Here is a 12361-nt window from a genome sequence, read left to right on the forward strand (position 1 = left end):
CCGGCAAAGGATGTTCTGATAATTTCAGAAACAGGGTTTGGTTTAAAATATGTCAAGATAACAGGAGAAGCAGATTCTGCTGACCAAGAGGGAGATAAGTTCCCACTCTCCACTAAGAAAATCATTGAGGAGAAAAGATATCTAACTGAACAGTGATGAAGTGCCCTATTTGGGAAAAAAAAAAAAACTGCCACAAAGGACATTATTGGTAAGGGGGAAGCAAGTAAGCAAGCTAGTAAGGCAGGATGGAATAGGCTAACTATACTTTTTGTGCAAATGCAGTTGGGTTTATGATCAAAACGGCTCTTATCTATAAAGTAACTAACCCCTAGCCTTAAAGAGAAAACGTAAATACCAGCTACCAGTCTTTTGGCTGTACAACAGGAAGGCATGAACAAGAACCCTTTTTCTCCACTGGTTCCATTGGTGCTTTGTCCCTGAAGTCAGGAAGTACCTTGCCAGTAAGGGTCTGACTTTCAAAGTTCTTTTGATATTAAACAATACCCCTGGCCACCCAGAACCCCATGAGTTCAACACTGAAGGTGCTGAAGTGGTCTACTTGCCCCCAACACAATGTTTCTAATTCACCCTCTAGATCAGAGAGTCATAAGGAACCTTAAGGCTCATTACACATGGTACTCTTTGGAAAGGATTGTCGATGCTATTGAAGAGAACCCTGTAAGAGAGAACATGATGAAAGTCTGGCAGGATTATACCACTAAAGGTGCCATTGTTGTTACAGAAAAAGCTGTAAAAGCTGTCAGGCCTGAAACAATAAATTCCTGTCGGAGAGAAATTCTGTCCAGATGGTGTGTATGACTTCACAGTACTTACAACAGAGCTGATCAAAGAAATCATGAAAGAGACTGTGGATATGACAGAAAAGGTTGGGGGAGGGGATGAAGGGTTTAAAGATATGGATCTTGAATTTGACACAACATTGTAAAATGACTATACCTCAATAAAAAAAAAATGTTTAAATAAATAAATAAATAAAAATAAAGATATGGATCTTGAAGAAATTCAAGCAGTAACAGACACCACACCTAAGGAATTAAACGAAAATGACAATGGAGATGAGTGCCTTTGAACCAGTGCCATGTAATGAGGAAGACAACGTAGAAGAAACAGTTCTAGAAAACAAACTGACATTAGACAATCTGGTAGGAGGGTTCTGCTTATTCAAGACTGGTTTTGACTTTTTTTTTTACAACATAGACTCTTCTGTGATATGGGCACTGAAACTAAGAATTGGTACACATAGAAGCATTTTTATAGAAATGAAAAAGTAAAAGTCAGACAAATTATAATGTATTTTTGTAAAACTACACCAAATATGCCTGCTTCTTCTGCCTAGCCTTCCACTTCTTTCACCTATTCCACCTCTGCCATTCCTGAGACAATAGGACTGAACTCTCTTCCTCAGCACAACGGATGTGAAAATGAGGATGAAGACCTTTATGATGATCCATTTCCAATAAATGAATAGTAAATAATCATCATGCCATATAATTAATAAATGTATCTATTGTGTATGTGTCTTCATGTAAAATACAGTAATTGTATGGCAATAACTTTATGAGACTTTTTTGTGTCATCACTGCCTAAGTATTCACTGTGTAAAAATTGTGTGCAAGACTTCTATTGAAGTGGATACCCTATCCTTACATAGGCATAAGGTGAGTAATTTTTAATAAAAAATACTGTACTGCTTTTCTTACTATTTTATAACTTTGCTTTCAAAGAATTACATTACTGTGCAGTATTCCTCTTAGTTGAAGACACTGTGTATCAGCCTGTCATCACATGTAAGTAATTTATGAAAAAAGTAACAATGTTTTCAATATTGTATTATGAATATGACTGTAATATGGTATGCCATAAAAAATTTAACAATTCATTCATTAGTGTAAAGGCTAGGCTACTGTGAAACAATTTTTTATCAGTTACACTCAGCTACCACAAAGCAATCGTATTGCTGGTTTCTTAACAATGCATAAGTCATACTTGTAAATAAATATGAATTACTTTTTCACATTATCTTTTCATTTTTGATATGTAGTGTAAGTAATACATATAACATCTATGGAGTTTTGTATCATATAAGACAATACTGATATAGGTACTGACAGATGATTCATCTTATAAAGAGGTGATAGGAACTTATAGTAACAATAAATACAGTACAATACTGTAAATGTATTTCCCCTTCTTTATGATTCTTAATAACATTTTCTTTTCTTCAGCTTACTTTATTGTAACAACACAGTACATAATACATATAACATACAAAATATGTGATCATCAACTGTTAATGTTATTGGTAAGGTTTCCAGTCAACAGTAGGCTATTAGTAGTTAAGTTCTGGGGGAGTCAGAAAGTTTTATGAGGATTTTCAGCTACATGGATAGTCTGAGTCCCTAATACCCGTGTTGTTCAAGGGTCAGCTGTATATCAAATGTGTTGTATTGCAAAGGTTTCCCTTCATGGATGTCACACTTAAATATATGAAAACTACATAAACTAACCTTTGGGAAACATACCTAAGAATTTATATATGGAAATCTGATTCTAATAATGTGGAAAAGAAATACTATTACATTTTGCCTTATCTCCCAGCAACTGGATGCAATAGGAATCAAGTGTATATACCGACTCTGAAGAGCTATACACTGCTCTGGGAATTAATATACTTCTAAATCAGGGTGATATTACAATCACAAAGCACTTTTGGCTAGGTGCAGATTTATAGAGCTTTAAAAAAAGGTTATCTAATAACTGATTATAATCAGTTTGTAATAAGGAATAGAAGCTACAGTATACTACTTTTTCAGGCAATAACATACTCTTGGACCACCTTATCCAAATGACCTTAAACTCATGTCATCTCTACTATAATACAATATATTCATTCATTCCACAAAATTTTAATGGCTACTCCCTGTGAACTAGGCATTTTTCTAGGCTTTTGGGATCTAATGGTTCTTGTCATTAAGTCTTTCAGAATTTCATCACAAAACATAACTCACCAAAACTAACCTTCCACTTCCAGTGGACTAAATAACCTATATAATATTTTGAAGGGAAAAAACAACTTAATAAAACTCTATACATTTAACAATATTCATGCATTTAAACAGTTTCTTGAATATACAGTACAAAAAGATCAGTATCTTAAAGTGCTTGAAGATAAAATAGCCTTAGAGAATATTTAATAATAATTCTGCTTTAAATGAAAATGTTCTAATAATAATCAAAACTGTTAGATATACTGTAAAAAATCAAAACAATGATTTTTAATAGCCTTTGATTAGGTCAATAATCTCAAATATTGGTATAAAAATATTTAGGAATACAAAACAAATACCTTTTGAATAACTGTATTTGCCACATTTCATTTATTGTCAGTTTTCATAAGATTTTACTATTTTTCTTGACAATATTCACAGGAATATTTTCTTAGGTATACCATGACCTTCCTTTCACTGAGTTCATTTTCCTCTAGTTATTTTGAAATCTTACTACAAAGAAGTGATTTCTTGTTATTATGCATTTTAACACTGTATTCATTTCTGTTTCCCCCTCATTCTATTCTCAAATATGAAGTATTTTTATAACTTAAATCTTGATTTCCTCTTTTTATTTCCCTTATAATAATGTTCTCAGCAGTTGATATACATTAGAATCACCTGGCAAGCTTTTAAAAAATCCCCATATCCAGGTCACATGTCTTACAAATTAAATCAAAATGTCTGGGGGATGTGGGAAGAAGCCTGGCATCAGTATCCCCATGTGATGTTAATGTACAGCAGTGTTTGGCAACTACTACCTTAAACTCTTAATAATCATTCTATCATGTGCGAGTACTGTGAAGGTCCAAGATGCCTTCTACTTATTAATCTACAACCTGAATCACCTGTTTTACAAGCCTGGTATGGCAGTTAGTGTAATAGTTGGTGTGTAAATGTGCACTTGCACCTTAATCTGGCTTTGTTATCTTCCATTTGCTACATAAAAACTCATGAAGTAACAACCAAAAATTATTTTTTTTTAGTGAAAATTAGTCCCACAAAAATGTTTCAGAATTTATGAGATATTGAATTTTAGAAGTTAATATAGTGTATACAGCTTATATTCCATCATACCTCAACAGAATCTCGGGTAGCCCCTTACAATTAGTAACATTAATATTTAACAGCAATACATATAGATATTTACACTGAATGGGATAAATAAAAACTATAAATAGCCTCATGTTAGCTGAAGCCAGTTTTTGGAATTTCAGAGCTTTCTGGATTACAGAAATGAAAACAAGCGATTACAGAGTATATCTTCATAGGTGACAATGTAAAGTCTCCCCTACCTCCCATGAAATGTGACTAAATAGTCTGACAGCCACTGACAGAATGTTTCTGTAAAGATATACGTGAAAATGTTTTGGCAGTGCTGCTAGAGTAAAGGTGAACATCTGATGAGAAAGACATATACTGGGCAACATGTGTTTAAGTTTATGCTTTATCATGTGTTTGTAGTACGTTTTTCAATTAAAAATACTACTACTGCTACTAATAATAAAAAGCCTGAGCCTATTCCACTGAAAGGTGGACCTAGAAGAAAACCAACCTTTGTTGTTAGTGTTGAAAGTCAAGAAAAAGGAACACCTATCAGAAAATGCAAATCTTAATTAAATCAAAGGGAAGAATGTTAAAGCTGGAATTAACTGTAGTCTAAAGCATGACGTGAATTGATGCTCACCATAAATACAACACAGAAATAAATCTGTACAAGTGTTTCAACATCTGCAATCAGTGTAAAACTGTTTGAAAATGGAAAACCATGCAGAAAAAATGATTTCTACACGATTAAATTGTGAAGACTAGCAAAGAAAACTTGTATTCTAAATGGGAATCAGAGTATTTCAAACAGAGTGTCCCAAACAGAAGTTTTATACACACAGAAAATGGGGAGGGGTAGGGCAGTGTCAGGAATCCATGTAAAATAATTTTAGGAATTCTGAATTAAATAAAGTTAGGCAAATTTTTCTCCATTAGGATTCCTAAGAATCTTAAATAAGATAATGTGCTTTGACAAACTCTAAGGTAGGTGTAATAGGCAGCCTGTCACAATTTCTTGAACTCCAAACCCTTTTTTCTTTAAAGCATTTAATAGGACCAGAACTCCACAGAACGTGAAACTGTTGGAAATGCATTTACAAATTAAGGAATTTTAGATGGTACTGAAGAATGAATGGCAAGGATCAACTTCTACCTTCTACCATTAATTTTCTTATCCTTAGCAGCTATCAGTCATTATTCAGTGCTTCTACTTCCATGCAATGTAATACATTTCCCAAAGATGACTAATTTTGGAATTAGTAGCATGAATTATCATATAAATGAGAAAGTAGTATATCTTCTCTTATGCTAAACAGCAAATCAAAACAAAACTTAAAATACCCAACATTCACCATTTACAACCGTAAGCAGGCAATCTGTATAAATACTGAAATGCTATATACCTCATCAAATTCTTCAGTCATTTTTCTGATGATTTCTGCATTCTGCATATTTCGAAACATCTCTATTCTCACAGTACCTGTGGAACAACAGATTTTACAGTTAATCTTTTTCTAACCCATGCTAAATATTAAATTTAATCTGATCACTGTTTGAAAAGTTTTATATGAAACCTTTTGAGTTTTTCTTTCTTCCCCCAAACTTCTACCTATTCTAAAGGAATTCCTTGTTTAAGAAATTCAAAGTTCTTTAGACATCTTAAAAAACCTGGAATATGCTATGAATTAGATAAGTATAATAAAAGATATTTAGAAGAGTGTTAGGGAGGATCCTAAGGATTGACTTAAATATATACTGGTGTTATCCAGGCATATAGCTGGCTGCCTCAGTCTGAAAAACATCCAAGTATAGAGTGTTCTCTCCCTTCAAGGCTTCTTCTAATATTTTTATCATCAGAATATTCTTCTATAAATCGAAACTAAATGTCCCTTAATCTAACAACACATTTTAGTTAAATCTGTTTCTTCCTCTGAACGTGAAAAGTTGTTCAGTAGCCTCTACAACATGATGAAACAAAGGAAAGGTTAAACCTTTTTGATCTCATTCTTTTGCACTGTTTTTATCTTAGTTATTTTATTTTTATCTCCAATATGGTTCTGTAAATATTATCACTCTCATAATAAGAGTGGTTTATATTGGAAACCTGTGTTAAAAATTAACATAACTTAAAGAAACCAAAACAAGGTTCAAAATCAACTTAAGTATAGAGAATCCTGGCCTAATAATTAAATGAGGTTCAGTTTCAACTATTTAAGTATAAAATATTCAAGTTAAAAATCACAAGAATAACACTCAATGAGTCAGTAAGAAAATAATTACTTTGTAACCTCTAACAGGCTCCTTGACAGTGATTACCAGTTCCAGTATAAGTCACATTTAAAAACGTAGTGGGAAAAGTATCTAAAATTTGCTGCACTCTCATAGGAAAGACAGAGTAAAACAGCAGACTAAAAGTCAAAGTGTGATCTTAATTCAGAGTCTCAGCAAAAAGTACAATGGCACACTTGGTACATTAAACTTATTTTGACTTAATTTTTACTAATCTATAAAATGAGAAAAATAATATCTACCCATTTAATCAGAACCATTTTTAAGCACATTTTATTTATTGATACATAGCTCTTATTAATTTTCAGGATGCTGAATTCATCAAGTCCCACCAACAGGTATCCCCCACAATCACCTATAGAGATGAGACAGTCTGGGGTGGAAAGTATATGAAAAGGAAAAATACTTTTAAAGAGTTCTTCCCCAATATGCAATTTTCTAAACAAAATGAGAAACTTTTTATTGTGACTTTTTTTAATGCCAAGAACAGAAATGTATAGAGTATTCAATAGTGCTGAAGGCAGGTTGTTCATGCACTGCAATACAGCCTCTATTTTTAGTGGATTTTAAAGTTTCAAGTAAACAAGAAATGTATTAAATTGATAATTAAAATGATCTCAAATAAAAGTAACTTTCTGTCAGACAGTCTTAAAATCACTCAATTAAACAAAACTGTTTACATTTAACCCTGTTTGGGTCATGAAATATTTTGCAATCTGAAACAGATTCCCATAGATAACAGGCATGTAATTTCAGGGGTTAATTCACAGTTCTCTTAGTAAGTAAAATCATATTATAAGTACTAATAAAGAAGCAAAAGAAATAAAACAGATCTTAAAGTTATTAGACATGGGAAGAATTAATTGTTCTTGGGGAGACGGAAATATTTTATATTTTGAATGCAGTGTAATTACATTGTTGTGAGCATTTGTCAAAAGTCATCCATCTATACACTCTAAATGTGTGAATTTTAATGTATGGAAAGTAGATCTTGGTAAAATTGATTTTTTTTAATTCAAGAAAAAGGACAACACTAATCATACTATTTCAGTAATAAGTTGCACATATTACTGTTAAAATACCTCAAATGTAAATAATGTTCAACTACTCTATTTCCATGACTGACTGACTATAGTCTCAATAAACTAGCTTAGTTCACAAAGGGTGAACTGCAGTGACGCTATTTCACTGCATCATTTTAATGCAGTAAGTAAAAGGCAACAAAACAGTAAGCTCTGTTCAAGCATTCTTCTTTGCCCCTTTTTGTATTTTCTAACCTGGAAATGGTTCCCATTTAGCTCACCCAATAGGAAAAAGTATGGCAGAGATCACCCCTTATTAATCTTTGTATTCCCCTGAGCCTTGAAAAATGTGTGGTATCTTAAGCTCCTCTGACCTATTAAGTTTTCCTTGACAAAGAAAAAAATCTTGCTGTAACTTAAGACTAGTACTCAAAATAAATTAAAAAGCTAATCTCAGTTCACCTTTGTATTCTTGGTTCTTAGAGGTGCACATTTCTAATAGAAGACTATCCTAAGATTATGTATTGCAAAGGTAAATTAAAAATCTGAAGTAATTCAGGTTCATAGAAACATAAAATCTGAAAACAAAGAATAAAAAAGAGTAAAGATTATCTTCCACCTTATCTATGAGAATCCTAAAAGAATAATCCACCAACTTACATATTTTATATTAAAAAATAAAAGACTGAGCAGGCTTTACTGACAGGATTGTACTTTCAATAAAGATTAAGGAAGAACTTTCAAAACTGTCATTTAAAAATATGAATAATTCCAGAAATGAAAATAACACCAGAAAGCTACCATCATCAAGTCCTTGATCATTTAAATTATGTCAAACTGTCAGTGACAGCATAACTTGATACAATCTCTGTGGTATGCAATTTGGCAAATGTCTATCAAAATTACAAATTACATACTCATTTGCCTTGATGTTATACTTATTTCAAAGCATGTGTGAAACCACACATGTGCAAAATAGTAACATACAAGGCTATTCCCTGAAAAGCTTTTTGTAATAGTAAAAAGGGGAAAAAAACCTATATGCCAAAAAATAAGAATCTGATTACATAAGTAAAAATGGTGATAATAATCACAATGGTGGTGGCAACCAACATTTGGGTGCTCATCATCTTTGAGGCACTGTGCTAAATAAATGCTTAAACTTCACAACGACCCTATTCAGAATGTACAATTTTTTCCTTTCATTTTACAGATGAGAAAATTGAGGCGCCCAGAGATTTGGCAACTTGTAAAAGAGGTTTCCCAGCAGCAGATCCATGGCCTAGATGCAGGCAGTCTGGCTACAGGGTCCATGACAAACTACTACTTTTAAAGTCAATGGAATCCATGGAGATATAAAGAACAATAAAGCTATCTACGACCGACACGAAAAGATCTGTAGGATATATTCATATGTGAAAAAAGAAGGGATAGCTTCCAGATCAAAATGGTGACACAGGAAGATCCTGAACTCACCTTCTGACATGGACACAATGAATTTCCAGGTACACATGAAAATTTTTCCTCTTAAACCTAAAGCCTAGCTGAATGATGATTATACATACATCAGGAAAACAAGAAGAAGCCACATCAAAGTGGGCAGGAGAGGCTAGCACAAAATAAACCTCATCTACAGCACAATTGGGAGGGAGCTAAAAACCAGAGCTTCTCTCTAAGGAGTGATGGGATCAAACCTCATTATCAGGTACCCCAAATTTTAAGACACACACTTGAGATGAGCCCTCAAAATATCTAATTTTGAAAACCAGCAGGCTTTGCACCCTGAGATGCACAAGACGGTACCAATCTGGTAGAAAGCTCTTAAAGGACCTGCAGAACTCGGACTCATCCATCCAGGATATAGCTCAGAGGCACCCTATCACAACCAAGCAAAGTGAATAAAGATTACTTGCTTATATTAAAACCATATCCTAAGGGGCAGGCATCTAATTTAACACACACATCTAGGAGCCTGCTGGGGCACTCTCTGGGGACAGAGAGTGGTAGGCACCATCTTCACTTTCCCTTTACCATGCTCTAAGCATCAATATCTCCTGGAAGGGAGCCTTTACATGTGCCTGGTGCCCTGATTTTTTTGGCTGCTGCCCAGGATATGATTTTTGATTACCTGGCTCTGGAGTCCAGGGGAACCTGCATTCCTGATCACACAGAACTATAATCAACTGTGTCACTCAGAATGGAGCTCATACCCATCTGGTACCCTGATTTTTGTGCCTGCTGTCAAGGGACAACTTTACTTCACCTGGCTTTGGTGGCCAGTGGAGCTTACATTCATAGATCCCACAATACTGTAACCAATGAAGAGAGTTCTAAAACCAGCTACCACCACCAGGGCCCATCAGGAGGCAACAGACCTAAGAGCTCAGTTTTTCTGGACTGGAGGCCTATTAGCTAATCATTTATGACTGTGGTGTAAGGGGCAAGGTTCTCTTTAAACACACATTTAGGGGCTGAATAATCTTTTTCAAAGATTTCAGAGGGTGGGCACTATCTTCACACTCGCCTTCTGCAGAATTCCAAAGCACCAGTGTCTCCTGATAGGAAGCTTTACACATATCTAGTGTGCTGGTTTTGTGTCTAATGTAATGGGTTTTGCATGGGTAGAGCCCAGGGCCCCTTGATCACCTGGCTCTGGTGCTGAAGGGGCTTGGTTACCTGGGTCTCATGGGCCTATGGCAAAGTGAGGGATGGTTCTGGGCAGGCTATCACACCCAGGGCACTGCACAGACAGCTGACTGAAGCAGTCCACAGTCCATGAAAGAGGCCACTTTGCCTGTCCCGGAGCTTCGGGTTGAGGGGCAGGTTTCAGGTTTGACACACATGTAGTGGCACACAAAAACTGCTCTCAAGGAACATAGACTGTTGATGTCAGTACTACTAGAAAAAAACTGCAAAACCTGTGAACACGTGGAGGCTAAACAATATGCTACTAAAAAAGCCAATGGATCACTGAAAAAAATCAAAGAGGCAATCAAAAATACTTAAATACAAATGAAAATAAAAACACAATGATCCAAAACCTCTGGAACATAGCGAAAGCAATTCTCAAAGGGAAGTTTATAGCACTACAAGCCTACCTCAGGAAACAAGAAAAATCTCAAATTAAAAACTTAACCTTACACTTAAAGCAATAGAGAAAGAACAAAGCAAGACCAAAATTAGTAGAAGAAAAGAAACCATAAAGATTAGAGCAGAAATAAATGAAAGAGACTGAAAAAAAAATAGAAAAAACACTGAAACTAAAAGCTAGTTCTTTGAAAACATAAAATTGATAAAACTATAGTCAGACTCATCAAGAAAAAAAGAGAGGGCCCAAATTAATAAAATCAGAAATGAAAAAGGAGAAGTTACAACCGACAGCACAAAAATACAAGGGATCATAAGAGACCACTATGAGCAACTATATGCCAACAAAAAAGACAATGTAGAAGAAAAGGACAATTTCCTAGAAAGGTACAATTTGCCAAGACTGAAGCAGTAAGAAACAGACAATGTGAATAGATCAATCACCAGTACTGAAATTGAATCAGTAGCTTAAAAACTCCTAACACAAAAGTCCAGATGCCTTCACAAGTGAATTCTATAAAACATTTAGAGAAGAGTTAACACCTATCCTTTTGAAACTATTCCAAAAAATTTCAGAGGAAGAAACACTTCCAAACTAATTCCATGAGATTCTCATCATCCTCATACCAAAACCAGACAAAGATATCACAAAAAAGTAAATTATAGGCCAATATCACTTATGAATATAGATGCAAAAACCCTCAACAAAATACTAGCAAACAGACTCCAACAATGCATTAAAAGGATCATACACCATGATCAAGTGGGATTTATCCCAGGGATGCAGGGATTTTTCAGTATCTGTAAATCAGTCAATGTGATACAACACATTAACAAACTGAAAAATAAAAACCATATGATTATCTCAATAGATGCAGAAAAAGCTTTTGATAAAATTCAACGTCCATTTATGATAAAAATTCTTACCAATTACCAAAGTGGGTATAGAGGGAATATTCCTTAATATAATAAAAGCCATATGACAAACCCACAGCTAACATCACACTTAACGGGGAAAAGCTGAAAGCATTTCCTCTAAGACCAGGAACAAGACAAGGATGTCCACTCTCACCAGTTTTATTCAACATAGTTTTGGAAGTCCTACCCATAGCAATCAGAGAAGAAAAAGAAATAAAAGGAATCCAAATTGGAAATGAAGAAGTAAAACTGTCACTGTTTCTAGATGACATGATACTACACATAGAAAACCCTAAAGAAGTGACCCAAAAACTATGAGAACTCATCAATGAATATGATAAAGTTTCAGGATACAAAATTAATATACAGAAATCTGCTGTATTTCTATACACTAACAACAAAATAGCAGAAAAAGAAATTAAGGAAATAATACCATTTACCATCACACCATAAAGAATAAAATACTTGGGAATAAACCTACCTAAGGAGGCAAAAGACCTGTATTCCGAAAACTCTAAGACGCGAATGAAGAAAACTGAAGACGACATAAACAAATGGAAAGATACACCGTATTCCTGCATTGGAAGAATCAATATTCTTAAAACGGCCATACTGCTCAAGGCAATATATAGATTTAATGCAATCCCTATCAAAGTGCCAATGACATTCTTTACAGAGCTGGAACAAAAAATGTTGAAATTTGTATAGAAACTTAGAAGATCCTGAATAATCAAAACAATCTTGAATAAGAATGGAGCTAGGGTAACCACGTTCCCTGACTTCAGACTATACTACAAAGCTAAAGTAATCAAAGCAGTATGGTATTGGCACAAAAAATAGACACATAGATCAATGGAACAGGATAGAAAGTCCAGAAATAAACCCATGCACTTATGGTCAATTAAATCTATGGCAAAGGAGGAAAGAACA

The 12361-nt window shown here is 34.3% G+C and overlaps 1 protein-coding gene and 1 long non-coding RNA gene across 2 annotated transcripts in view; one reads left to right on the plus strand and one right to left on the minus strand.

Moving 5' to 3' along the window:
- The window catches only part of LOC140691959 (uncharacterized), a 59717-nt gene extending 50938 nt beyond the window's left edge, over positions 1–8779 (plus strand). Inside the window, exon 3 of the long non-coding RNA XR_012067579.1 lies at positions 8640–8779. This is a non-coding gene — a long non-coding RNA (uncharacterized lncRNA). The remainder of the gene's footprint in view (positions 1–8639) is intronic.
- STAG1 (STAG1 cohesin complex component) overlaps positions 1–12361 on the minus strand; it is a 335040-nt gene that overhangs the window by 149369 nt on the left and 173310 nt on the right. The window contains exon 6 of the mRNA XM_031678031.2: positions 5519–5595. Within this exon, the coding sequence (XP_031533891.1) occupies positions 5519–5595 (77 nt within the window). The remainder of the gene's footprint in view (positions 1–5518; positions 5596–12361) is intronic.

This window comes from Vicugna pacos, chromosome 1 (assembly GCF_048564905.1).
Source record: "Vicugna pacos chromosome 1, VicPac4, whole genome shotgun sequence".
Taxonomy (NCBI): domain Eukaryota; kingdom Metazoa; phylum Chordata; class Mammalia; order Artiodactyla; family Camelidae; genus Vicugna; species Vicugna pacos.